At 32.0% G+C, this 27,394-nt stretch overlaps 4 protein-coding genes across 4 annotated transcripts in view; 1 reads left to right on the top strand and 3 right to left on the bottom strand.

Annotated features, from left to right (window-relative positions):
* The window catches only part of LOC141534585 (uncharacterized), a 348,478-nt gene extending 343,548 nt beyond the window's left edge, over positions 1 to 4,930 (bottom strand). Inside the window, exon 1 of the mRNA XM_074254017.1 lies at positions 4,795 to 4,930. Coding sequence (XP_074110118.1) covers positions 4,795 to 4,885 — 91 coding nt within the window. The 5' untranslated portion in view covers positions 4,886 to 4,930. The remainder of the gene's footprint in view (positions 1 to 4,794) is intronic.
* Positions 4,931 to 10,021: 5,091 nt separating this feature from the next.
* LOC141534013 (uncharacterized) lies at positions 10,022 to 12,111 on the top strand. The gene is made up of 6 exons (XM_074253154.1): positions 10,022 to 10,241; positions 10,317 to 10,396; positions 10,501 to 10,669; positions 10,836 to 10,949; positions 10,997 to 11,155; positions 11,225 to 12,111. The coding sequence occupies exons 1-6, from the start codon at positions 10,022 to 10,024 to the stop codon at positions 12,109 to 12,111; spliced, it is 1,629 nt and encodes a 542-aa protein (XP_074109255.1).
* Positions 12,112 to 15,099: 2,988 nt separating this feature from the next.
* On the bottom strand, positions 15,100 to 17,736 carry LOC141534015 (uncharacterized). Its single transcript, XM_074253155.1, has 4 exons — positions 17,361 to 17,736; positions 17,029 to 17,258; positions 15,959 to 16,814; positions 15,100 to 15,452 (listed from the first exon to the last, which is right to left on the bottom strand). Exons 1-4 carry the CDS (start codon positions 17,734 to 17,736, stop codon positions 15,100 to 15,102), a joined length of 1,815 nt encoding a protein of 604 aa, XP_074109256.1.
* A 162-nt stretch (positions 17,737 to 17,898) lies between these two features.
* On the bottom strand, positions 17,899 to 18,396 carry LOC141534016 (uncharacterized). Its single transcript, XM_074253156.1, has one exon. It carries the CDS (start codon positions 18,394 to 18,396, stop codon positions 17,899 to 17,901), a length of 498 nt encoding a protein of 165 aa, XP_074109257.1.
* Between the last annotated feature and the right edge of the window lie 8,998 nt (positions 18,397 to 27,394).

The raw sequence follows: 27,394 nt of genomic DNA on the forward strand, positions 1-27,394 counted from the left end.
GATCGAAATAAAACTAAAAAAAGATGATATTTTTTCAGTCAGAATGCAGCTCAGATGATTATTAATGAATTTCCTGATCGTTTTTCCTCTTAAAAAATTTTAGAATCTCCGTTTAAAAACTCAACATTTTAAAATACTATTTTTTGTCTCTCGTTCAAGCAGTTATTGATGAAAGTACCGCCTTTCAGATATCACTAAAAAATTTAAAAAATTAATTTGCTCCTTTAGACTTTTGACTAGTAGTCGAATTTAACTAATACTGAAAACTGACATAAGATTTAATACTAGATCATAGTGGTTTTTTCAGATAACAAATGACTATTCGTTGTAATGTATAACTCGATCGTAATTTTTGAAATAATTTTCTAAAACTTAATGAAAATTTTTATATTCCAGAAAAAGCATGACAGAGATGATTATAAAGAGCTTTTGGAATTAGTGTTAATATTCTTAGGTGGTACTCCGAAAAACGGGATCAAATTTAGAGCTCCAGGACCAAATCATTATGCAAGAAAGATGGCTAAGTATCTATATGCTTTAAAAATCTTCATTTTTAAAAAACAGTTTAAAGTCAATGCAACTGAAGTAAATGGACTGAGATATGTCTGCTTATTTCTAGTTAATTTCTACACGGCTTCATGGTTTAATGCACCTTCTGCGGATAAAGTCATCCTATCAAGATTTGAATCTGATCAAAAATTTTTATGAATTCCGTTCTGTTCATAAAACAATTTCTGAAGCAGCAACGGTGACATTTTCAAGACACTTATGGTACTTGTCAGAAGAGTTGGTCGGGTTAGCTTTGTTTGCTGACAGAGTTTCCTTACATGCTAAGAGACAAACCGTGACTGCAATAAAAACGCGAGAAAGTAATGCTTCGAATTCAAAAAAATTTATCGTCAAAGACGTAAGCTTATTATTATCGAAAAACATCGAAGATTTTGCTAGCAAGCAATCTCTATTTTTGTTTGAGCAGTATCAATTACCGTATCAATTTATGGACAAGGATCTAGAGCTCTGGGCATTTGATCAAGATTATCTACATTGCAAATCTGTGTTGTCCGACTTAAAAGTTGTCAACGATCTCGCTGAAAGAGGTGTTGCATTAATCCAGGACTACAACAACTGCTTAACGAGAAATGAAGAACAAAAACAATATTTATTGCAAGTTGTCGAAGAACACAGAAAAAAAATTCCTTACGTTACCAAAAATAAAATTGTAGCTACCTATTCAAAGAAATAAAAAAAAATTTAACTACATGATTGAAACTATGATAATCGTTTTTGTCTGTTATTTTGATTAAGTGATTATAAATTTATTATCATCATTATTTAATCTAATCATGTAAATTTCATCATGAACCAAAATTATAATAATCTAGTCATAGTAATCAACTTGAAGGAGGGTTCTATTTCAAAAATTCTTAGTGTAGTTCATCTGATTCTTACTGGAATTTAGTAAACAATTTTTGATCTAGGAATCACAATCTTGCTGATTATAAAAATTAACCATTTGTCTCGATAATCACTCAATTTGTATTCATTGAATATTTCTTTAACGCAAAACATTACTGAAGTAACAATAATATTGTAACGATATTGAACTGCAGACAGTTTATAAAGTTTACGAAGCATAAATTTGTAAAAAATTGAATGTACTTTATATTTATTATTAATTTTTTATATATATTATTGATTTACTACATGATATAGATGAAAAATCATCAAAATAGAATTTGTTGAGCCTATAACTTTTAACCATCAATAATACGAAAAATCTCACCTATACAATTTTGTTGCAAATTCGGTGTACTGAAAAATTTATACTAAATTTTTTGTTCTATCATCGATAGTTCAATTGAAAAAAGTGAAAAATAATAAAAACAAAACTTTGTAGGTCTGTAGCTTTTTTGTTATTGATTATACAAAAAAATTGTTGAAAACTTTGTTATAGAGCATCAAACGAACTACAAAATTGCTATTTAATTTTTTTTTCTATCTCCAATAGTTTGACTGTTAAATGCAAAAAACGTAAAATTTTCAAAAAATTCAAATTTCAATGATCCGTAAAAACTTAAATAATGACGATTGATTTTTGACTCAATGAAATTTTTTCTCAGAAATTTAATGCTTAAAAAGGTCCAATCATTCATTTTATCAAAAAAAATTTTCTTCACAGCTTGCAGGGTTAAATACTGTTTAAACCCGTACTTTCCATGTTATTTATATGGGAAAACTTAAAGTTCGATGAAGGAGCTCTTAAAATTGAAATTAAGAGCTGGCCTTTTGACAGAATTCTTGTTTAGACATATCCTATCATATTTTGGGCTAAGAGTGAAAAAAAAAAATATCGTCTTATTTTGGCACACCTAATATATATATATATATATATATATATATATATATATATATATATATATATATATATATATATATATATATCTTAGCAAACTTAGATTTTTTTTAAAGTAAAAATATCTAAGTTTAAATTAATTTTAAATTAAATCAAATTCTAAATTAAAAACCACGCTAATTAAACATACATTTTTTTTTATTTACACTATTATTAGTTTGTAGTTTTTGAAACTTTTAACACTATCCTTAATTTAAATTTATCAAAATTTATTTTCAATTTTTTTAGTTCGGTTTTCTATGAAAAGCGTGTTCTTTAGTTTTTTCAAACTATTATTTATTTTCTACTTTTTAGTTTGGTTTATTCATAATAGCTGGTTTTTGTTTAAACTATTATATGCTTTGTTGAATTAAAAATTCTCTTTGGTGTTCGAAAATTTCCCTGATAGCCAGCGCTTTCTCAGTAAGTGTTGACTCCCAGCAGTTACGGTTAAGTTATACATCAAGTTGGCGGTAATTCTTCACTCAACAACAGTTGTAAGCAAATTGACAGAAATCTACGGCCGCAACTTGAATACAAGTTAACAATCAAACTTGTAGTTAAATTTCCTTTCAACTTTACTACAATTTGAAGGAAATACTTGTACAACAAGTTTTGACGTCTATTTGCAGAGTAAGTTATAGGTAACTAATAGGTAATCGCTCGCTTTGCCAACTCTTTCCGTCAAGTTTGCTTCAAATTGCGGACGTAGATTGACAGTAACTTATAGGTAAGGTGGCTATCAGGGTTGTTAATATTAGATAAATCGGCTAAAGATAATGGTTGGAAGTTGAAATTTCTGCCTTATCGGCTAAAGATGACAATAATACAAATTAACAGAAATCTTATTTTGCAAAATAGAAAATGAAATAATTTTATCAAATTAGTGTATTGTCATCGGTCTTCAATAAGCCTTTAAAGTTTGAACGAAATCTGGTTGTTTAAAGTGGGTCAAAATCGCGCCTTAAGGAGTTGGTTACCAACAAACATACAAACATACAGGTGAAGCTAATAAAAAGCCTGTAAAAACGTGTTTTTTTTACATTACTTCGATATTTTCCCTTCGATCGTTTTAAATGCAACATTCTAAATATTAGAGCCTAAAAATACGCGTCGATCGCTGCCAAGAACGTGAGAATCGGTGGATTTGTTTGTGAATTACAGTTGTCGAAAGAAATCCAAAAAAAGTGCTTTTTCGAAATTACTTTAAAATTCCTCGTTTCATCGATTGAAATTCAAAGATCCTTCATGAGGCTTCAAAAATTGCGTCGAATGCTACTAACTGCGTGAAAATCGGTTCATTCATCCCAAAGTTATCGCGATATAAAAATTCAAAAACATTTGTTTTATTAAACCTTTATCAGACTTTCGAACTCGGAGAGCTCAAAATGACATGAAAATGATTTTTTTGAGCTCAAAATGTATGAATACAATTTTGTGCGCTTAAGTATGAAATTAGCGGGAAGTTGCAGGGATGGCCTTGACGGTTAACCATTTTCTTTTTTTTTTTTTTTTTTTTTAATCACCCTACTGAACATACAATTTTATTGAAGAATGTTTTTATAAAGAAGATTCAATTTTACTATATTTTCATTACTGTCTATGCAGTAAATTATGTCACCATCACAAAATTTTAATAATACCCTTTTTTCTTGAAAATAATTGTCTATATCGAATAAAAATCGAAGAAACAAAATATTTGTAAAAATTGGACTGATGAAAATAAAAAATCATTTTGTTGATCAAATACATTGATGCAATTAATAAAATTTCACTAACTAACAGAGAAATACACTAATTATAAAATAAATAATGATTGACTAAAACAATCAGTAGATATATCACCATTAACGAAATGTGAAATTCACCAATTAAAAAGTAGGTAGCATCTTCACTTAAGCAGTTTTTACAACGTCACTCGAGTATTAATACTAGTAAATAATTAATTTTCTAGAGATTGTTTTAGCATAAAATTTGTAGAGAAAAAGTCTGGACATCGAGGGAATTTAGCTTTAATTACACAATTACTGAAAGTTTCACTTATTCATGTTTAGAAAGTGAGCTCAAAACTCCTAGTAAAATAGCAAAAATAGCAAAAATTTCCAGGGATGTTTCATACTGTCATTCGTTTTAGATGGTATATGTGGTTTTCGATGTTATCTCACAAATTTTACACATTGACTACTGCTTAAATACTATTTGATAAAAATTGAATCATGGAATCTTAGCGATTGAAAAATTGGTATTTTTAGGTAGATAAATAAATTACGTTAGTGACTTTTGTTCTTTGATTTTTTCTCACAAATTTTAACTGTGTGAATTTATCTGCAGATTCAGACGATCGTAGTAAATTTTGTATCCAATAGTTTAGTAATTTATGATGACAAGAAACATTCACTTACCTCGATGAAGCTCGAAATTATTGCAGAACGATGTTATTGACAAAACAATGAAAATTAAAATTATTTTGTAGTGTAGTGGATTTGTGTTCATTTTCAAAACAATGAAATCTTTGACAGGTGGTTACAGCTGATGCTACTCATACTCATATCCATAAGACCAGTACGTTTTCTATCACGTCATGCGTGGAACTATTGAGACTTGCGCGTTTCTATAGTACACAACAATAATCGATAAAGAAGACACAAGTACCGATTATATTGAATACTTGTAACAAAATTATGGGATTTTTAATTTCCTGTTTAAATTACACGGAAAGTTAGTTTTTTAACTTCCCACTAAGACAATCGAAGATTTTCAAAAATCGGGAAGTTATCGGAAGTTATTGGAAAATCTAAAGTTACAGGAAGCTTCCCTCACTACCCCCGCAAGGATGTCACTATGACTGTATGGATGTGTGTGTGTGTGTGTGTGTGTGTGTGTGTGTGTGTGTGTGTGTGTGTGTGTGTTTGCGGCCGTATGTTAACCTCTACTAACTTTTTAACGGCTCGACCAATTTCATTGCGGTTGGTACCATTCAAAAGAACTTGACCAAACTTAGATTTTGATTGTAACTTGGACCGATTCAAACTAGCAGATTTTGAAAAATCTCAAAAATACTACAAAAAAGGTTTTTTTGTCACATGTCGTTTTTTTGAAATAACCTCTAAACCGCTTTATCGATTAATTTCAAGAACTAATCAGCTCTTACCATTAAAAATCCATGTCGATTGTCGTATGCCTGGTCTAAATCGGTTAATTCGTTCGTGAGTTATCGTTAAAGAAAAAAATCGAAAAAATCGTTTTTTCTGAATTACTTCAAAACTCCTTGTTCGATCGATTTAAACATAACTGTTCATGATGAGGCTTTAAAATCTGTATTGAATGCTAGCAACCACGTAACAATCGATTCATTCATTTGAAAGTTCTTACGGTTTAAAAATTCAAAAAATAGTGTTTTATTAAATTTCTAGCAGATTTGCTAGCTCGGAGACCTCAAAATGATACGAAAATGATTTTTTTGAGCTTGGAGAGCTCAGAAACGTTATAAATACAGTTTTGTGCGCTTGAGTATGAAATGAGCGGAAAGTTGCAGGGATAGCTTTTGAGGAAAACCGTTTCCCAAATTTTCATCTAAGAGTCTGTTACTCCAATGATTAATAATATTTTAATCTATAGTATTTCGCGAGTGAAGTAATAGAAACTGTATCAACTAATAAAAAAATGAAATTTCAGAAAAGTTGATGGTTTTGTAAAGTTTAAAGATTGTTACCCTGGCCCTCCAGCAATATATAGTACCATATTCTAAATAAATAATTCCATGAAAATTTCATCTCTTAATTCTGATTCTATCCCGAGTCGAAATCTCCAACGTTATTCCAACGTCTCAAACGTAATTCCAACTTTTTACGTTGGAATTACGTAATGTAATTATTCTTGCTTATATTCATTGTAACTTTTAATGTGCGATAATTATAAGATTCCCGTATTTTTCTAACGAAAATGAATAATAATTGATATAAAAGAAAAACAAAATCTGTAATGAATATTAAAAGTTTCAGTCAAAAAAATTGCAGGTCTTATAAGTGGAGAAATCTGCCTAGTATATAAAACATAACCAATAGATTCAAAAAATTATAGGCTCCAGATAAATAATCACCACCATATTATACACTAAAACCTTCTCCAAAACAAACTGCATCTTATGGTATAAGTATTATTCCGATAGGTTCAGTAGCTTTCGCAGTATAACTGAACAAAAAAACCAGCACTTTATTTATTTAGTTATTAAACCAGAAAATATTACAACATATAGCATAATAAATGATATATCTGTCCTGTAAAGATGCAGAATCTGTTCGTAGGACTGGTATAAATTAAATTATAAATCAAGAAAGCTAGCTTACATAATTAATTAATTGATTATAGTAGTTTAAAGAAAATCATAAGTCACAATGCTTTATCCATCGAATTAGACTTATCTTCAGTAGTTTAGTTGTTCTAACAAAAAATTTTAATTTGTTTGGTTATATATCAAAATATTTAAAGGCCGTGAATTTTAGACTTCGACTTGTGATGTTTTCATTGATTTTAGGGAGTAAAATCGACTTATTTTTAGTATTGAAAAAAGTATTTGAAAGTTTTTGCCTGCAATTGTTGAAATAGAAAATAGGTGAGTTCACAATGAAAGTTTTTTGTATATTTAGAACATTACAATTTTCGTCTATAATAATTTTTTGAATCAGTCTATTTTGAGTTGATACTATAGAATTTCGAATGGTACTATAATCACCGCCCTAGGCAATTGTTCCATAGTTCATAATACTTTCAATCATTGCATGGGAGATTATTTTTAAAGTTTTTCTATTTATAAATAAACTAAGTTTATAGAAAACACATGTAAAAAATTTGAATTTAATTAATAAATTTTCAGTATGATAGTTCCATTTTAGACTACTATCAATGATCAATCTCAGATATTTGTAGAATTGAACTCTTTTTAGCTCCTCATTGACTAGATATAATTTAAACTCAGTTGGGTCACTATCAATATAACAACCAAAAGTAATAAACGAACTCTTATATATATTTAGAGATAATTGATTGACACACATCCACAAGTTAATTTTATTCAGCCAAGTAATCATTAAAGACTGAACATCCGACCAACATTTAGCAGAGCATAAGACAGCAGTGTCATCGGCATATAAAACTAATGAGTTATATATAACCACTTTGAGTATATCATTAATATAAAGAATATATAAAAGTGGTCCTAAAATCATACCCTGAGTAAAACTCACTTTTACATATCATTCCTTACTTGATATGCTATTCACTTTTACAGTTTAGGTTCTGTCATTAAGGTAACTTCTCAGCAGCTCCTCTAATATACTTCAAGTTTGACTAGCAAGATTGAATGGTAAACAGTATCGAATGCATTTGCCAAGTCGAGGAAAGCTATCACAATTGGGCAACTTATGTCTAAATTATTGTATATATTGTTACGCCTTGGGAGAAAGGTTCAATTTCTTATTAAAATAACTTCCACAAATTTTAATGTCTAAACTACAGTCACTTTTAATTGTTTATTTTATAACATAAAGTTGCACTTCAACTGGAGAACTTATTGTTAACTGTTAAATTTTAACTAAATTGTAAATAATTATTCTGGGGTTAATTTTATAACATAATATTAAAGTAAGATCTTTGATTACAATTTTATAATTGATTCTTAAAGATTTTCTGTAACTAGGAATGCATAACAATCCGTAGTAGTGTATGCTATGAGTTTCATTCTGTAACTGATTAAAAGGTGTTCAAGAAAATACATTGCAGTTATGAGTATCATTACGCCACGGGAATAAACTGGTAATATGGTGTGTTCTGCCCAGACGCTGGCGTATGAACATCACTGTCAGCAATTTTGAAAGATATAAAACTATCCTGTCTGTCCAAAATTAACTTATATTTGTTTACAAAGTCTACTTATCTCGAATTCAAATTTTTTCCATTACTTCAGCAATATTAGATATAAGAGAAAATGGTCTTTAGTTAGAAATTAAAAGTTTATCGCCTGCTTTATGCAAAGATATAATTTCAGCAGTTTTTAATGCTTTAGACCATATGCCTTCATTCATTTATTAGTGTAGATTAATATTTTTTCTCAGATAGATTTTTTTTTCAACTATTTTTTTTTTTTCGGTCTCATCGTGAAATTTTCTTGCAAGTACCCAAAAAAAATTTCCCCAAAAGTTTAGACCCTTCATGTTAATAATAAGTCCTCAACCAAGGCGTGTGAAGATTTCCCATTAAAAAAACACAGACACTCTGATCTTTTTGTATTTAAATTTCTATAGCTCAGTGGCATTTCATAGCATCGTTTCGACCATGGACGAAGTTTTTTTTCAATTGAATGCTATACAAGATTATATATGGCGGCTAAGCTGTAACTCAAACCGACGAGGTAGTACAGGGCCTCGAAACTTGATTTTCCCATGAAATTCGCGTTTTTGGCATTGATCTCGTGAATGACATGAGCTATAGTAAAAGTATCAATATTAAACTTGTAGAAAATTCAATTTTCTACACGAAAAGGTCTTGAGCACCAAGTCGCTGAACTCTATATTTTCTGAGATAAGGTAAAAGCCCCTATTATTGATAGGGCCCCCTCTATTGACACCCTATTTAATGTTATGATTTCATTATTAAAATCTGTTAATAATCATAATTGTTGACATTTAATAAAAGTATAAGGGGTATTCCATGCCAAATCGACCACTTTTGACCCCGACCCTTTTCGATTTGGCCGAAAGTTTTCCATCCTTTTCTACCCTATAAAAAACGGTTCTCAGAATTTTTTTGAATTTTTTTACCTAACTCCAAAAAAGTTATGAATTTTTCAAAAAAATGGCTTTTTTATTTTCAAATAGCCATAACTTTTTCAAAACTAAACATTTAGGTACCTTTTTTTTTTTTTAATTTTTGTTTTTAGATGTACTTTCCGATAAAAATATTAAAAAATTTTTGTAAGTCAATACATATGGAATTTTTCAGTTTTTTGACAAAAATCAATGATTTTTCGAAGTTCGACATTTTTTTTTTTTAATTTTTTTTTTTCTTAAATAAACTTTAATCAATTCCACAGTTATCCCTGTAGAACCCAGATTGCGCCGATTTCTCTTTCTATTTTTTTTATTCAATTGAAAAAATATTGTTAAATTTTCAAAAATGGAAAAAAAATTTTTTTTCATAAATTTTATTTATATAATGAGATAAATACAATTCAACGATTTCACGGCATTATATTCACAATTTAGAGGCTTCATCGATGACTGTATTTAGTAAGATTCAAATTTTAATATATCAATTAGATCGATAAACTAGGGATAACAATTATCGACTTATCTATAGCCAGTAAACTAGATGCTATAAGCTAGTATGTTTTGATTAAAAGTGCGGCTTTTTCATTTTGAGATCTAAAACATAACCTATAAATCTTTTGTGCAATCTAGTGTTTTATAAAAGATTGTCATTACATTTGTTGTATAAATAAATAATTTCTCTAGTTTATAAGCGCTTTTTTAATTTGTCTTTATGGCGTCAAAAAAGGTATTTGATCGGTGTTGTAATCCTTTTGAGTTGGAATCTCATTTTAAAAAAATTGGTTTACATCCGGCGACTGATATTATGAAAGTAACGTTAGGATTAGATGATAATTATTTATTATGCAGTTCATGTCGAAAAAAAGCTTCAGAGTTAGTGAAGCAACAAACAAATGCTTGTAATGATCCTAATGCTGATGTAAGTGACCGTGAAGACAACTATAGTGACAATAATGACAACAATGATCAGGCTGATAATGATAGTAATACAACTGCCATGGATCTCCCATTATCCTTATCATTCCGTAAGTTTTTTTAATTATTTATACGTTACTTGAATACATTTCTAGTAGCTATATGTTTCACTATTATTTTTTAAGGTTCCATGTCATTTGATAGCGAACCCAAAGCATCACAATCAAGCTCAGGATCCCAAGTTAGCGCTGCAACTCAATTACCCGTAATAAACCATGCATTAGAATTGTTAAATCAATCACCGATTCCATCGAAGAAATTGAATGATAATCAATTTTTGAACAATAAAATAAATCGGGTATCCGACAGCTTGAAAAAGTTTTGCTTTCTTCTTCAGATGAAGAATCGATTGATGACGATGGTGAAAATTTTCGCTCTCTAATTAAAATGTTGTATGATAAATTCAACGATAACGAAACTGATAAGTCTTTGAAAATACAAATTTTAACATTATTACCTGTAAAATGGAGTGAGAGACGTATTTGTGAAACTATGAATACATCAAGACATTTGTCAAGAGTAGCAAAAATTTGGTTGAAGAAACGGGTTTACTTTCTACACCTGAATCGAAATTAGGTATGGGTAGCGTAAAATCGATGTTTTAAATACACTTGAAAACTAAATTACTCAACATTTTTGTATAGGGAGGACAATTACTGATCAGGTAAAATTAAAAGTTGAAAATTTTTATAACGATGATGAGTATAGTGCTCAAATGCCCGGTATGAAAGACTTTGTATCAATTCGAAGTGATGATGGTAATCGGATACACGTCCAAAAAGACTTATCCTGTCTAACTTAAAAGAATTATACCAATGTTTCTGTGAAATAAATCCTACTGAGAGAATTGGATTTTCAAAATTCGCTTCTTTGCGACCAAAACATTGTGTGTTAGCAGGGGCAAGTGGAACACACGCCATCTGCGTGTGTACGATTCATCAAAACGTGAAGTTAATGATGCTTGGTAATTATTAAATTAATTAATAATTATAAATGCGTGAATTTTAAGTTTACTAAATTACTGTTATTTTAGGTGCAAATATTTATTCTTTGACAAGGAACACAGAAAAGCCCATTAAACACTACAGCGATTACTTGAGCATGATTATATGTGAAAATCCATCTTTTCAGTGTTATTTAGGTGGATGTAAAAACTGTCCTGGGGTCGATGAGTTGAGTAAAATTTTACTAAAATGTTTTGAGGACCGGGAAATCGAGAATATTACATATAAATATTGGATATCAAAACCGAGAAGTAGTTTAGAAACTATTATTAAGCCTACAGAAGAATTTGTGGAAAAATTTTGTAGTGAGTTAGAAATTCTTCTACCTCATTCGTTCATTGCTAAGGAGCAAGCCCAATTCTTGAAGACATTGAAAGAAACATTGAAACCAAACGAATACGTTATTATTTGTGATTTTGCAGAAAATTATGCCTTCGTAGTACAAAATGCGGCAGCTGGTTTTCACTGGAATAATAATCAGGCAACAGTTTTTCCAGTCGTTATTTATTATACAGTAAATAACAAACTTGAAAACAAAAGTTTAGTAATTATCTCAGATTCTAACAAACATGATGCCGTTGCTGTTCATGTTTTCATCGAAATAATAACTGATTACGTGAAAAGTCTTCCTGAACGTTGTAACAAGATTTATTATTTTTCTGATGGAGCTCCTCAACAATTTAAAAACTTTAAAAACTTTGTAAATTTATATTACCACGAAGATGATTTTGATATTCCTGCTGAATGGCATTTTTTTGCGACTGCCCATGGGAAAGGTCCGTGTGATGGAATCGGTGGTATTCTCAAACGACTTGCAGCGAGAGCAAGTCTCCAACTCGCGGTAGACAAACAAATAACGACACCAGAAGAACTTTTGAATGGGCTTCTGCACCGGATAACTTGCCGAATATTATAGTGAAGTTTTCCCCAGAAGAAGATTATGACACAGCAGTAAATGATTTAAATGATCGATTTTTGAAAACGAAACCGATTACAGGAACTCAACAACTACATTGTATAATTCCGGACAAAAATGGTTGTTTACTAGTTAAAAACTTTTCGAATTCGAATGAACACAGAATTTGTAAAATATTTAAACGACAGAGAGAAAAGTAATTAATTTTAGCTGCATCAATTATTGATCTTACTAATTACAGTCATCGATGAAGCCTCTAAATTGTGAATGTAATGCCGTAAAATCGTTGAATTGTATTTATCTCATTATATAAATAAAATTTATGAAAAAATTTTTTTCCATTTTTGAAAATTTAACAATATTTTTTCAATTGAATAAAAAAATAGAAAGAGAAATCGGCCCAATCTGGGTTCTACAGGGATAACTGTGGAATTGATTAAAGTTTATTTTAGAAAAAAAAATTAAAAAAATGTCGAACTTCGAAAAATCATTGATTTTTGTCAAAAACTGAAAAATTCCATATGTATTGACTTACAAAAATTTTTTAATATTTTTTATCGGAAATTACATCTAAAAAAAAAAAAAAAAAAAAAAAGGTACCTAAATGTTTAGTTTTGAAAAAGTTATGGCTATTTGAAAATAAAAAAGCCATTTTTTTGAAAAATTCATAACTTTTTTGGAGTTAGGTAAAAAAATTCAAAAAAATTCTGAGAACCGTTTTTTATAGGGTAGAAAAGGATGGAAAACTTTCGGCCAAATCGAAAAGGGTCGGGGTCAAAAGTGGTCGATTTGGCATGGAATACCCCATAAACTATTTAATAATACTATAAACTATTTACCTCAAAAAAATTTCATTTTTTTAAGTACGCCAAAACTGCTAATACAATTGTAATTTTTTAACAAAATTATTAAGAAAAACCGTATTTTCAAATCCATATTTTTCAATATTTTTTCATGTAATTGCATTGTTTAAAACTATTTTTGATAATTTATAGCCTAAAGAACCATATAATCATTTACTTATACTTTATCGAGTTAAAATTAATTTTAAAATAGCGGATGTCAATGATGGAGACACAAAAATGAACTTGCGTCAACTAACAACATAGGCCATAATGTAGGGTAACCTAATCCCCTCAACATACATGTCAACGAATTAATGCTTACAGACTGTCATGTGATTTCATAAGAATCAAATTATTTGAGATTAGAAAAAATTGCTAAAAATAAAACCTGGTAAAAAAAATAGAAAAGCTAGGTCTTAAACGAATTTTTAAATAATGAAAATTATTGATAGTTCTGCATTAGTTTGTTACGTCCCGGTTACCTCACGGGTTTATGAGTAACCAGTAGAACAACTAAAGCTGGAGATAAAGATGTTACGACCTCCAGAGTCGTAAGTAGAGGTCCTCAAATTAACTCCGAAATAACTAACTACGGTGAATTAAATTATTAATAGATGAATTTATTTAATTATTAAAATACACTTTGAAAATATATGACAACTTTCGTGGAGTACGTAGTTATTAGCCTTCATGTTCTCTCGACAAGAATTAATTACCGAGCGTATTAAGATCGTAACTGTAAGATAAAGGAGAGCCACGAACTACCTGTGCACCCTGCGTATGTCTCCTCGTCCAAGGGCTGCGCCTTAGAGAAGTAGGGTTGCGTATCAGGCCCCGAATGTCCTTATCTCTGGAGTTAATGCGTGTCGCGTTTCCGAGGTTTAATCGGATGACCCGCGCGCTGACTCAATTCCAGAGTCCAGAACACGCAGGCGTTCGTTATCAATTATTTATTTAGAACAATCTTCGAATGTTCTTAAATATACATACCCGGTGTTTTTTTGCAGATTAATATGGTATTAACTTGACAAGAATTTTGTGATTTTAATTAAAAGATCACAAATATTTCGTTTTATGTTTTTTTTTATTGATTACTGACGATTCCTTTACATTCACTTAATCGGTACATAAGTCGGTAAAGGTCAGGTATAAAATGCTCGGCGAGCTTGGTCAGAGCTTTGTCAGTAAGAAAAGGTGCTCGGCGAGCGTGGTCAAAGGTTTTTTTGGTAACTGTTTTATTCGATTTTTCGTCAAGCTATCGTCAGTCAAGGAGTGCAATTTTGGGAAGGGTATTTTAGCTTTTGGTTGGTGAAAAATAACTAGAGTTGGGGAATTGTTGTTAAATGAGAGGATCCTGGAAAGGGTATTATTTATTTAACGCAGGGTTGTTTAAACGAAGCGTGGGAAGGTTTGCTAAGTTAGAAAATAGTCTGGTAACCATCTGATAAACAGATGGGTTGTAAAATTTTGTCCGTTTGTGTCGAAGGTTAGTCTCAGTTATTAAAGGGATTATTTAACAATGGCAATTACTTGAGTTAGACTATCATAAATTTCCGAATTTTAAGTTTTATGACGTCTTTGTGAAAGTCTGTCGAAATATTTTAGAAAACATGAGTAAACCTAAAAATACATTACAATTTTCTCTTAACTTATAAAAAACTAAAGTACATAACTGAACATTCTCCCGCCGTTAAGAGGGTCAACCGAACAACAATATAATACTAATGAACATAAAAATAATATAAAATTCAAAATCACGTAAGGTCTCTACTAAATGTCTTTCTTTTTTTTTTTTTTTTTTTATTCCTGCTCGATAGGAGTGATTGGTAAAATAGCTAATTTTTTCGATTTACGAACAAATGAGGATTTCGCGGTTTTCACTCTGACGGTTCGAAGAACACCGTCGTCACATGGTAAACACTCGATAACTCGTCCCAAGGCCCATTGTGAAGGAAGTAAGTTGTCTTCCTTCAGAATGAGCACTGTCCCAACGAAGATATTGGGTTCTGATTTCGTCCATTTGGTTCGTTGGATTATTTCAGTGAGGTATTCACGTTTCCAACGTTTCCAAAAGTCTTGTTTGACCTTTTGGATATGTTCTCATGTATTTAAACGATTAGTAGGAACATCGGTGAAATTTCGGTCACGTAGGTTGATTAATGGAATCACCAATCAAAAAATGGCCAGGTGTAAGGACTATGGGATCATTGGGGTCAGAGGAAATGGGAGTAAGAGGACGCGAATTCAATATGGCTTCAATCTCGATTATTAGAGTGTTGAATTGTTCGTAGGTAAATAGCATTTCTAGTCCTGCGACATGCATCAAATGACGTTGGAAGCTTTTTACTGCAGCTTCCCATAAGCCACCCACGTGAGGTGCCCACGGTGATATAAAATGCCATTGAATTCTTTTGTTGGTTAGGTAAGCGTTGATTTTATCTTGAGCATCAATATTATGGAGTTTTGCGGTTAATTCTTTCAAGATCTTGTCTGCTCCTACAAAGTTAGTTCCGTTATCACTAAAGATATCTTAGCATAAGCCGCGTCGTGAAATGAAGCGTCTTAATGCTACAATGAAACCTTCAGAGAACAGGTCGGTAACTAATTCTAAATGGACAGCCTTTATAGATAAGCAAACAAATACAGCAACGTACGATTTTATGGTTGTTCGATTATAGCATTTTTTCTCTTTCAGTAGACATGGTCCACAGTAATCAACTCCAACTTGACTGAAAGGGCGAGTTTCCCATAAGGTAATTAGGTGTTGGAGGTTTTGTTTTTCAACATTGTAAGCATCCTTTCAGAACCTTGAAAACTTGACTTCTTCCATCGATAATCCAATATTTACGTCGGAGTAAATATAATGTTTGATGAACTCCGGTATGCAAATGTAGATTATGATAATGTCGAATGATTATGTTGGTAACATGATTATTCTTTGGTAAAATGATGGGATGTTTTGTGTTATAGGGTAATTCTGATGAAGATAATCATCCACCTACTCTCATAATTTGGTGTTCGTCCAATTTTGGAGTTTATTAATTTGGCGGTATCCTGGGTAAGGGTTCCAGACTCTCGTAATTCTTTTATTTCCTTTGCAAAGGCTCGTTGTTGTACATCTGTTAAAATCCGAATCTCCATATCACGTAATTCCTTTATAGTTAAAGGACCTTTTGTTTTACAACGTTGAACAAATCTGAGACAATAAACTAATGAACGGATCATCCGATTATAACTTGAAAATCTGGTAAGGTCAACAAATTTATAAGGTATGGTTACTAGACAGGTAGCTCTCCGTTGCTCAGGTATCTCATTTAACAATGGTAATTGATAGGTTGGCCATTTTTCGGCAGGTTCTCTTAGCCAAGATGGCCCATGTTTCCAGATGTTCATTGAGGTAAATTCAGCTGGTAAAACTCCTCTTGATACAAGATCTGCTGGATTATCTTTTGTCGGAACATGTCTCCATGATTTGACATCGGTTTTTGTTTGAATATCTGAAACTCGGTTGGATGCAAATGTTTTTAACTGGTGTGGTGAGGTATTTAACCAGTTAAGAACAATGGTAGAATCGGTCCAATAATGTATTTTATCAAAGGTTATTTTAGATGCAGCGATTGTGGCTTTTATTAAAGATGATAACAGTTGAGCTCCATATAGTTCAAGTCGAGGTATGGTAATAGTTTTTAAAAGGGCTACCTTTGACTTGGCGCATACTAGAAGTACCTGGATCTTTCCTTGAGGGTCGGTCACTCGCAGGTAGATACAGGCTCCGTATGCCTTTTCACTGGCGTCACAGAATCCATGCAATTGTAGTTGTTTTGTATTCGGTGTAACAATAGTTCTTGGAAATGATTCCTGGTTTAATACATTAAGTTGTGCAATAGGTTTTCCATTCTGTATGCAGTTGGATAGGTAAAGATTCATCCCAATCTAGTTTTGCATCCCATAACTTTTGGATAAGAATTTTTGCTAAAATAATGACTGGAGCTAATAAACCGAGAGGGTCAAATATTTTTGCGACTTCCGATGAAATGTTTCGCTTGGTGATTTTGGTTTGTTCTAGAAATACAATAGGTTTAACTGTATAAATTATATTGTCAGTTTTGGATTCCCAACATATACCAATTGTTTTTAATGTCGAGTCACCTAACTGCAAATGAGGGTTTGTATTTTCTTGAGGTACGTCTTTCAATACAGCAGAGTTGTTTGAGGCCCATTGACGAATTGTGAGTCCGGCCCTTCTTAGGATTTGTGTTACTTGTTGTCTAATTTTTATTGCCTTTTCCACATCTTCAGCTCCTGAGAGTAAATCATCTAAATAAAAATCTTCTTTTAAAACCTTTGCTGTTACAGGAAACTGTTATCCTTCATCGTCGGCTAACTAATGTAAACTTCGTATACCCAGGTATGGAGATGGTCTAATTCCAAAGGTCACGGTATCTAATTCATAGGTTTGTATTTCATTATTACTGTTTCTCCTGAGGATGCGTTGGTATTTTCGGTCTCCTTTTCTAATTAAAAATTGTCGGTACATTTTTTCAATATCTCCTGTAATAACGATAGGGTGTTTCCTAAAACGTATTAATAATGAGAATAAATCAGACTGAATGGTAAGTCCAGTGAATAATACGTCGTTTAAAGATACACCTGTAGTTGTATTTGCAGATCCATCAAATACAACTCGTACTTTTGTGGTCATACTGCTGCTTTTAATCACGGCGTGATCTGGTAGGTAATAATTAGGTGTGTTTGAAGGTGAAACATTGACTGGTGACATATGGTTGAGGTCTAAATATTCTTGTAATACATTGTTATATTGAACTTATAGGTCTGGGTCATTCTTTAATTTTCGTTCGGTACTTTTTAATCTTTTTAACGTGAGATGGTACGATTCTCTAAGATCAGGACAGTTTGGGTAAAATGGTAATGCTACGATATATCAGCCATCGCGTGTTCTTGATACGTGTTTCTGAAAATGAAGTTCACACTGTATTTCTTCTGGTGTAAGTTTACTGTTGGTTGGACATTCTTCAATCTCCCAAAACTTGGTTAAATCAAAATGAATGGTACTGGTTGCATGACACTGCGGCGCAGTGACATTTTTACTTGTTGGTGCAGCTCCTCCTACAATCCATACAAGTAATGTCTTTTGAAGAAATACTTCTTGTTGGTTTGGTAGTGACAATGGTATTTGTCCGATAGATAACACTGATAGTGTGGTTCCTGCCCCTATGAGCAGGTCAATAGGTCCTGGTTTATGAAAGGTTGGGTCAGCTAACTTGATATTTGCAGGTATCTTTAACTTTTCTCGTTGAATTGGTTGGTTTGGTATAACATGTGATATGGTCGGAATGATTAAAAAGGTCAAAGTTCTCTTAAAATTATTCACTCGAGTGGTAATGGTAGCGGTAGTTATTTTGTTGCAATAAGTGGCCATGGTATTAAGTGCGCCTATAGGTATACGACAGGTAGTAGTTTTTAATCTTAAGGTCTCTGCTAAACTTTGGGTCATGAAATTTGTAGTGGAACAGGTATCAATGCCCTGCAAGACATGGCTTTTTGGTCTTTATCTAACACATTTAATATGGCTGTAACCATAATGTCGTTTGAGAATGTGTCCACTACTAAGGTAATTTGTCTCCCTTTCGATGCAGGTAGGCTATTTGTAGGTAGGTCTTCCTCTTCTAGTCAGGTGCGGCTATTATTATTATTGTTGCTGGATTCAGACCTTGGAGTAACTGATGAATTGTCGGTAATCTCAAGATGTAATAATGTGTTATGCCGTTTTGAACATTTTCTGCATGTACCTTTGGAATGGCTTGATTTTACTGCATGATTCTTTCCAAAGCAATTGAAACATAGCTGGGCATTTGAAACAGCTTTGCATCTTTCCTTGATCCTCAGCTCACGAAATTTGTCGCAGGTATATAATCGGTGGCTTTCTTCGCAGACGGGGCAAGTAACTGAGGTTTCATGCTGATGGTTTGGTGTATGTTCCTTGACATTGTTTGAATAAAATGCTTGAGATTGTGGTCGATGATGGGTTGCTTTTGAGTTACTTACATTTGTGTCATTGCGGACATTGTCTCCGCAAACTGCTCTTGTTTCTAATAACTTCAACAGGTCTTTGAACGATGGTATTTTGTCATCTGAAAGGGTTAACTTCCAATACCATGCTGTCGTGGGACTAATTTTAGATAAAATTAAATCTACCAATGGAATATCCCAAAAACAGACTGGTGCTTTGATATTTTCTAAAGCTCTGGTGTGCTGGTTAAAAGTATCTACGAGATGACTGATCGCTGCTGGAGAATCTTTCTGCAAACGTGGATATTCTCGCAGAACTGACCAATGACGACGGGTGAGTCGCCGGGTTGACTTATATCGATCTTTTAAAATTGAAACAGCAACTTGATCATTTTCGTCTGTCAATTCAAGAGATTCAATCGCGTTTGCTGCCTTTGCGCTGAACGCTGTCCGGAGAAAATGTAGTTTTTTAACCGGTCTTAAATTGTACTCGTCAAGTACGGCTTCGAATAAATTAAAAAAGGAGAACCAATTTTCTGGAGCTCCGTCAAAGGTAGGTATGCTAATGGGTGGTAGCGCTGAAGGGACTGGTGTGTTTACAATGGTTCCGTTGGCTGCTGCTTGGTTCATTGCAGGTACTGGTGGTGGATTTGCTTCTTGTAGCAGTGTTTCAGCACGGGCGACTTCCAGGTTATATAATTGTACATACGCGGCACGATTATCTATTTCTTTCTCATCTAACTCTTCTAATTGACCTTGAATTTTTTCAAATTTTTCGAAAGCTTTCCGGGCCGATTCGAGAGATGATCTGATATAATTGAGGTTACGTTGATCAGGATTATCTTCTGCTGCGTCTAAAATCTTCTTCAGGGTGGTTATCTTAGCCTGAATATGCCCGCGTTGTCTTTTAAGTCGCGTGAAATCGGCCATATTGATTTAAATAGGATGAATATATATACCCGGGAAAAAATGATCAAACCTGATCAGACATGAACAGGCATGAGTCTTCAGGCCTGATCAGGCATGAAAAATGACCATGCCTGACCAGACCTGGTCAGGTCTGATCAGATCTGTTCATGTCTGACACGATCAGGTCCAAAAAAAAAAGTTGTACCTGTGGGGATTCGAACCGTAGACGCCGCGCTCTCCAGACTATTACTTTACCTCTTGACCATATGACTTATCTTTACTGTAAAGGTATCTTTCAAACTACTTCAAGTAATTTAAATTTCATACATGATTTATCTTTACAGTTAAGGAAGTTAACTATGCCTAGTTTATTAATTATTAATAATTTATTATATATCAGAGTTATTTGTTTAAAACGGATATGTATTTTTTTTGCTCCATTAACATGGCCCGATCCAATTGTATACAATCGGATAGGATTATATACAATTGTATATGATTATATACAATTTATATATAATTGTGTACGATTGTATACGATTGGATCGGGCCATTTTCTATATCCAATTTTATACGATTGTATAAAATCTTTTTTCATCGGGTTACGAGTCAGAAAAGAATGCCTAGTATCCAGAATTTTTTTGATAATGTAATGTATACAGCGTACACTATACATCTGACGTACATCTAACTATACCTATAGTGTTTGTGTCAAACAACTGTGAGTATTTTTAAACGTGAATAAATAAAAATATAAACGCAATAATAAAAAAACTACACAATAAAATAATAATTAGTACAATAGTTGTCTAATAAAATTTATGAAATTTTACAAAGCTTCAGAAAATTTTATGAATTTATACAATTGAAATTTTATAAAATTTCATTAAGTTTTATAAAATTTCATGACGTTTCCTGAAATTTCAAAAAGTTTCATCAAATTTTATAAAATAACATAAAATTTCATGGAAACATAGAATTTCACAAAATTGTGACAGATCCCAAATAATTTTTGGGATGAAATTCTATGAATTTTTATAAAATTTTTAAAAATTTTATGAAATTTGATGAAATTATATAAAATTTTATAAAAATTTGTGTGTATAGTGAGAAAGAGAGAAAAAAAATTTTGGAAAAGAGAGAAAAAAAAATCTGTTTCTATATGTGCGTCTGTGTTTTATTACTTTTAGGATAAAAATTTTATTTTAATATATGTATATATTTCCTTTAGGATTCATATTTTTTCTTAAGGAAAAAAAACGATTTGTTTGAGAAAAAAAAAGAGAAAAAACATTTCGTAGTTATACGTTTTTATTTATGCGCAATTTTTGCTCTGTCACATTGAATTATTTTTCTCTTTCCCTGTTTTATTTCTATTTTTGTATCATTTTTATCAGCGAATATTTCGATTATTTTGTATAGACCTAAATAGTTATCATCAAATTTACCTGTTTTTTGATTTTTGACTAAATAAATGTTTTGACCTATTTTAAAGTTAATCGGATGTATATTTTCATCATACCTAAATTTTAATTTTTGTTTTGCTTTTTCTAGATTTTTCCTAGCTTTTTTTTGAGTTTCTAACAGTCTCGTTGCATGATTTTTAATATAGTCAGCGTACGTAGGTATGTCGTCTAGGTAAGAGAATTCTGACGGTAAACGAGCTTCTTTACCAAACACTAATCTATAAGGTGTAAATTTCGTACCTTCGTGTAAACTAGTGTTGTATGTTACTGTCGCTTGTGGTAACCATCGGTGCCAATCGTTTTTAGTAGTATAACGCTTGATATAATCTGTTAGAACTTGATGTCTTCGTTCTAGACCACCGTTTGCTTGTGGTCAAAACGCAGTTGTCTTTATTTGTTTAATTTTAAATTTTTTTGCTAAGCAAGTCATAACTTTTCCTATAAAAGCTTGACCTTGATCGGTTAGAATAACTTTTGGACATCCGAATTTACAGATAAAATGTTGTACTAAAGCTTCTGCAATATCTTTAGCAGTCATTGTTACTAACGGTATCGCGAAAAAAATTTTTGAAAGGTCGTTCTGTATGGTTAAAATGTAAGAAGAACCGTTTTCTGACGTTTTATTTGGAACTACTATATCTAATGCTAATTTATCCCAAATTTGAGCTGATGTACCTATAATTACCATCGGTTGTTTAGTTTTTATTCTCACTAATTTCTCTTTTTGCCCTCCGGGCGGAAAGTGGCAACATTCGTCCCGCTGCGCTAAACAAAGTTGCCGCTTTCCGTCTTCGTTGGATAAAAAAATAGTATACAGCCCTTAGGAAGAAAAAAGAAAACCTCAGATCACATGTTTGTTGATCTGAGGTTTTCTTATTCTCAATAATTACATGTGATCTGAAGGTTATCTTATTTTCCTTCCCAAGGGGTGTAATATACTATTTCTGACAACTGATGCAGTTTCTTACAAAATCTTCTACCTGTATTTTTATATTGGCCCAAAAATATATTTAATTCTATTGTATGTCTTCGTAACTTCTTTATGACCTACCATTGGGGTTTCATGATTTTCTAGCATGATTTTATACCTATCTTCTACTGGAGCAATTATAATTAAATCTTGTCACTGGGTAAAATTACCCTTAATCGATACGTCGCCGGATATCGATAATTATTCGACATAGGACTGGCGCGTCTCGATCTTCGGGCCTAAAAAGAGAATAGGAGGGGGTAGTTTTGGGTTATTATAGGTGAGCCGTGCAGTGAAAAAAGGAGAAGTAGTGTGACCACCAGAGAGAGTGCCACGGGAAATCAAGAAGGACCGATCCCCGGAGTAGTGACGAGACGAAGGAAGTCAACTACAACTGGGACTTCATCCTCAACGAGTTAGTTAAATCGTTGTTTTATTCGTCAAGGTATCAAGAATTACTCTGTGGGAAAGAAGTGGACCGTGGTTTATCCAATACTCAGTTACTTCTCCTTTTCCATTTATTAATTGGATCGTTTCATCAATTTAATAATTCACTTTTCTCAATAATTAACATTTATAATTCAGTAGTTGATTAAATAAAATTTTTTATTTGCTAGTTCCGTTGAGAGTACCTCAAGAGGGTTTATACCCGAGGACTCCTCAAGGACCTTGTGGTATTAATTATCATAAAAATTTATTATTTGATTAGTTATAATTAATTCCGAACATCGGGAAAATTGATTCACGTACAACTGTTTTGTTTAATAAAATAAAATCGAATAGAAATTCTTCGAGAAAATTCCATGGTATTCTCGCAGATGAGTTAAGCATTCTGTAAAGCGTGCAACGCAGTTAACGTATACCCAAGGTCAAAAACTTACCATGCGCTAACATAAAAATTGGCGTCTGTTTTGTGCGCGCAAATATTTTATTTAATGTTAATTATTGAGAATTTGTTTTACTAAACCTGGCCAAAAATTTATGATTTCAATTAAATGAGAATTTTGTCTATCATTTAATAATTTTTAATTAACTAATCGGGAAATCTCACGAGGAAATTTTATATTGAATTTTAGTTCCGGAAAAATTTTATCCCGTTAATTTTATGTCGTCATCGTGAAAATATTCCTAAGCAATTATTTAGCAACGTGGCTTATTAAGTCCGAGATTCGTATATTACAATTGTTCAAAAAAAAATCTACAAGAATTTGATTATTTTATGTTGAGAATCAAACTCGTGACTAGTTTTGAATCAAAATTATAAGTCGGATTAAATTCGGATTTTACAGAATTAAATTGTTAATTGAAAATCTTCGGTAAATTTAATTATTAGCTCATGACTGAATTTGTTGAGTCAATGTAGTAATTTGCAAAAGTAAATTTTTTCAATTTCTCTGTATTATTCGAAAAAAACAAAACAAAGTAAATCAGTGTGTGTGTGAAGAAGTGTGGGTAATGTGTGATAAAGAGTATAAAACGAACTCTACTTGTTGATGGTTTGCCGAGTAGAGTGATCCAATTCTTAGAGCGTGAGAGTCCGGTGGACAGCGCGATTTAAGTAGATACCGCAGTATAGACGCTCCGTAAAAGGGTACTGTCAGGATTAAGAAAATTTTGTATGTAAGTGTGAATGTGTGCACTTTGTTATTTTATTTTGTTATAAATAAATACCGGTTAATTTTGTTAAATACAAATTTATTTATTTCAGATCACCTTCCTCACGCTCTCTCCCTGTAAGATAAGCTCTCTGCTCTGGACCGGTTCCAGGAACCGTGATTAAAAATCCTGGCGGCGCCCTTTTGTTAATAATTTTAGTTTTCAATTTTTTTTAGTTAATTATTCAATTAAGGAGCCAATCTGAGCGGTAAACACCGTTACAATCTCTACAAATCATAAATTTAATTTCTGTTCCTGCAAAAATCTTTGTAATAATACTCTTTATTTTAGACCACACGGTTTCACTTAAATTACCTCGACCTTGTGATATTCTAATTGTTTTAATATCGTAATTTAATAGATAAGTTTTTAAATTTTTGAAAGCTTTTAAATAATCACTCTCTGTCAGATTATCTTTACTAATACTGTGTATTACTAAAGTGATTACCTTTTTTCGAGAAGTACCCATTTTAATTATATCACCTAATTATGTGCGTTATTTGGTTGTAATTTATTTAAATATCCCATTTCTATAAGTTCCTTACCGATATCGCTATGTACTGTACCGTCTGCATTTATAAAGCATAAGTAACTATTTTTCTGCATTTCTAAATTATCTTTTGTTTCTAATATATTTTCGTTACTAAAATCATCTGAAATATTTGAAAAATCTGAATCCGTTGAATTAACATCTGAATCATTATCATCTTCGGGTGAATTGTCATTATCGTCATCAGGTGGGTCGTTATTATCGTCACGAGGTTGATGATTATTGTCGTCATTAGGTTGATCATTGTTAATATCACCACCATATGCTAATAATCTATATATATATATATATATATATATATATATATATATATATAAGCGAAATACCACTCACTCACTCATCACGAGATCTCCGAAACTATTCGCCCGATTGACTTGAAATTTAGCATACTTACTCCATACGTGATGTAGACGCTCACTAAGAACGGATTTTACGCAATTCCTAGCTATAATGAATTTTTCGTCTACCATCACGTATGCGACTCCCTCCCCTCCCTCTCATTCTTCCCCTCCCTCCCGTGACTTCTTCCCCCTTCCCTATCTCTCTCTCTTTTTTTTTTTTAGAAAATGTCATTTTGATTCGCCAATCTAAGAAACCCATCAAGTGGCACCCATCAATTATAGAACTCACCCCCCTCCCCCAGCGCAACCACCCACGCTAATCAACCGTTGCCATGGTTGCCGTTGATATGGATACCGTTGCCATGGATACCGTTGCCATGGATACCGTTGCCATGGCTACCGTTGCCATGGTTACCTTTGCCATGGTCACAGTTGCAATGGTTACCGTTGCTAAAACAACTGTTAAAATGAATAAATTGTAATAATAAATTCGGTTGTAAACTAAATTCAGAGATATGATTAGAATAAAAGTAGAAAGTTACTAAATATTAATATTCTATACAATTATTATGCAACAGTATTATTCTACACAATGTTAGGCAAATACATGGATTTTCATCGATTGATTGTTGGGACAGTAGGAATTCATAATCATACTTTTTTTAAGAAAGAATAGCTAAATCATTAATAACTGAAATAGCTAATATGTATTGAAATGATCATGAAGGATATAAACTCCATTATATCATAAAACAGATAAATATAACATAACATAAATATAACATAACATAAATATTAATGTTGATATTGTTAAATGATTATACTGATTTAAATGATTAAAAATAAAATGGTAAATTGTGTGTGATATATATCGGAGCTGTTCTATAGATAGATTGATTCATCACGATATCTCGGGAACCATCGGACCTAGAAACTTGAAATTTGGTAGAAATTATACTTTTGCCCTATAGAGGTCAGCTAAGAACAGATTTTAAAAAATTCCACCCCCAAAGGGGTTCGCGGGGGCGTTAACAATGAAAAACTCCAGTTTTTAAACTGTAGCTCCTATCAACTCCAATTTTGGTAGGAATCTTTTGTAAGAGATGTAGAAATAATCTATAAACAAATTTCACGATATCTCACCTCACAGAGGGTTGCGGGGGTGGGTATTAACAATCAAAATTTTTAATTTCCAAGCTATAACTCCTACAGACTCCAAATTTTGTAGGAATTTTCTATAATAAATGATGAAAAAATAATTTATGGACGAGTTTTACGATATTCTACCCCAAAGAGGATTGTAGGAGCGTTAATAATAAATAATTCCCGTTTTTAAACTATAGCTCCTATCGACTCCAAATTTGGTAGGAATCTTCTGTGAGAGATGTAGAAGAAGTCCATGGGAAAATTTTACGATAGCTCATCTCACAGGGGTTTGCGAAGGTGGGTGCTAACATCAAAAATTTTTAATTTCCAAGCAATAGCTCCTATAGACTCCAAATTCTCATTTCAAATTTTTTTCTTCGTGTCAATTATTATTCATTTTTGAAAAAAAGGCCACGCAAACATTATAGTGATTGTACATTGAAAGTTACAATGAATATTAGCTGGAATAATTTCATAGATAAAAGGTATATGCTTATTCGATGAAATTACGAATTTGTGAAAGTCAAAATAATACTCTAATCAAATTTTAAGTTTAGATCGAAAAATACAATTCTATAATTGCCCAGCGAAGCGGGCGGGTAACAGCTAGTTTATTTATATTATTAGTCTCTTCTGTATTTGAATCTAATCGTTGTGAGTCTATTTGGTTATTACTATCATTATTTCATCTGTCATCATCAGACTCGTCTATGTATGAAGTGTTTACTGTCTGATTTGAATTGTTTTAAGTTTCGTTTACAGATATATTTTCTTTTTCGGGATTTTCTATATTTGGAATGGGTAAATTAGGATTTTTGGGTTCTGTTTGTACGTCGATATGATCGGTATCTTCGTGTTTTTGAGTTTGGCTCGCTTTATGTGAATTTGAATCATTTTGTGAATTTAGTGGGATTATAGAGTTTATGTTTTTATTTTTAAAAATATTATTTTCGGCTATTGCTGATAATTTTTTTTTGTTTTCGGAATTTATCTACATATGAATTAGCGTTACTATTATTATTTTTGAGTGCTTTGAATGTTTCCATAATGTCAGGTAATTTAATGTTCATCCTCTTTGCAACTTTATTGTTGAATTGTTTACGTTGAATTTTCTTGGAAAGCGTCTGTATTTTCTTTGGTATATGTTTATGTGTGTGTGTATGTGTGCTTGTATTATCTGATCCACACGTACATGTTTTGGGTTTACGTTGTCGCGTTGACCTGCGTAATGGTGGAGGGTCATTAGACTTTACGGTTTGAACTATCTCTTGTCTATCGTCTTTATTAATATCTATCGGTTTATCTGTTGTTTTATTTTCTGTCTGAGTAATAGGTGTCGGAGATATTTGTTCGTCAGATAAGTCTACTGT

This window comes from Cotesia typhae, unplaced genomic scaffold (assembly GCF_013202065.1).
Source record: "Cotesia typhae breed Kobodo isofemale line unplaced genomic scaffold, CoteBio_Ctyphae scaffold_13, whole genome shotgun sequence".
Classification (NCBI taxonomy): domain Eukaryota; kingdom Metazoa; phylum Arthropoda; class Insecta; order Hymenoptera; family Braconidae; genus Cotesia; species Cotesia typhae.

What these genes read in the sequence shown, in the direction of transcription:
- LOC141534013 (XM_074253154.1), top strand. Translation starts at nt 10,022, where the DNA reads ATGAAAGTAACGTTAGGATTAGATGATAATTATTTATTATGCAGTTCA. An exon ending in TGTAAAATGGAGTGAGAGAC is followed by an intron (nt 10,670 to 10,835) that starts GTATTTGTGAAA and finishes ATTTTTGTATAG; the next exon opens with GGAGGACAATTACTGATCAG. An exon ending in CGTGAAGTTAATGATGCTTG is followed by an intron (nt 11,156 to 11,224) that starts GTAATTATTAAA and finishes CTGTTATTTTAG; the next exon opens with GTGCAAATATTTATTCTTTG.
- LOC141534016 (XM_074253156.1), bottom strand. Translation starts at nt 18,396, where the DNA reads ATGGCCACTTATTGCAACAAAATAACTACCGCTACCATTACCACTCGA.
- LOC141534015 (XM_074253155.1), bottom strand. Translation starts at nt 17,736, where the DNA reads ATGTCACCAGTCAATGTTTCACCTTCAAACACACCTAATTATTACCTA. An exon ending in TAGACCATCTCCATACCTGG is followed by an intron (nt 17,259 to 17,360) that starts GTATACGAAGTT and finishes ATTTACTCTCAG; the next exon opens with GAGCTGAAGATGTGGAAAAG. An exon ending in ACGAACACCAAATTATGAGA is followed by an intron (nt 15,453 to 15,958) that starts GTAGGTGGATGA and finishes CTAACTTTGTAG; the next exon opens with GAGCAGACAAGATCTTGAAA.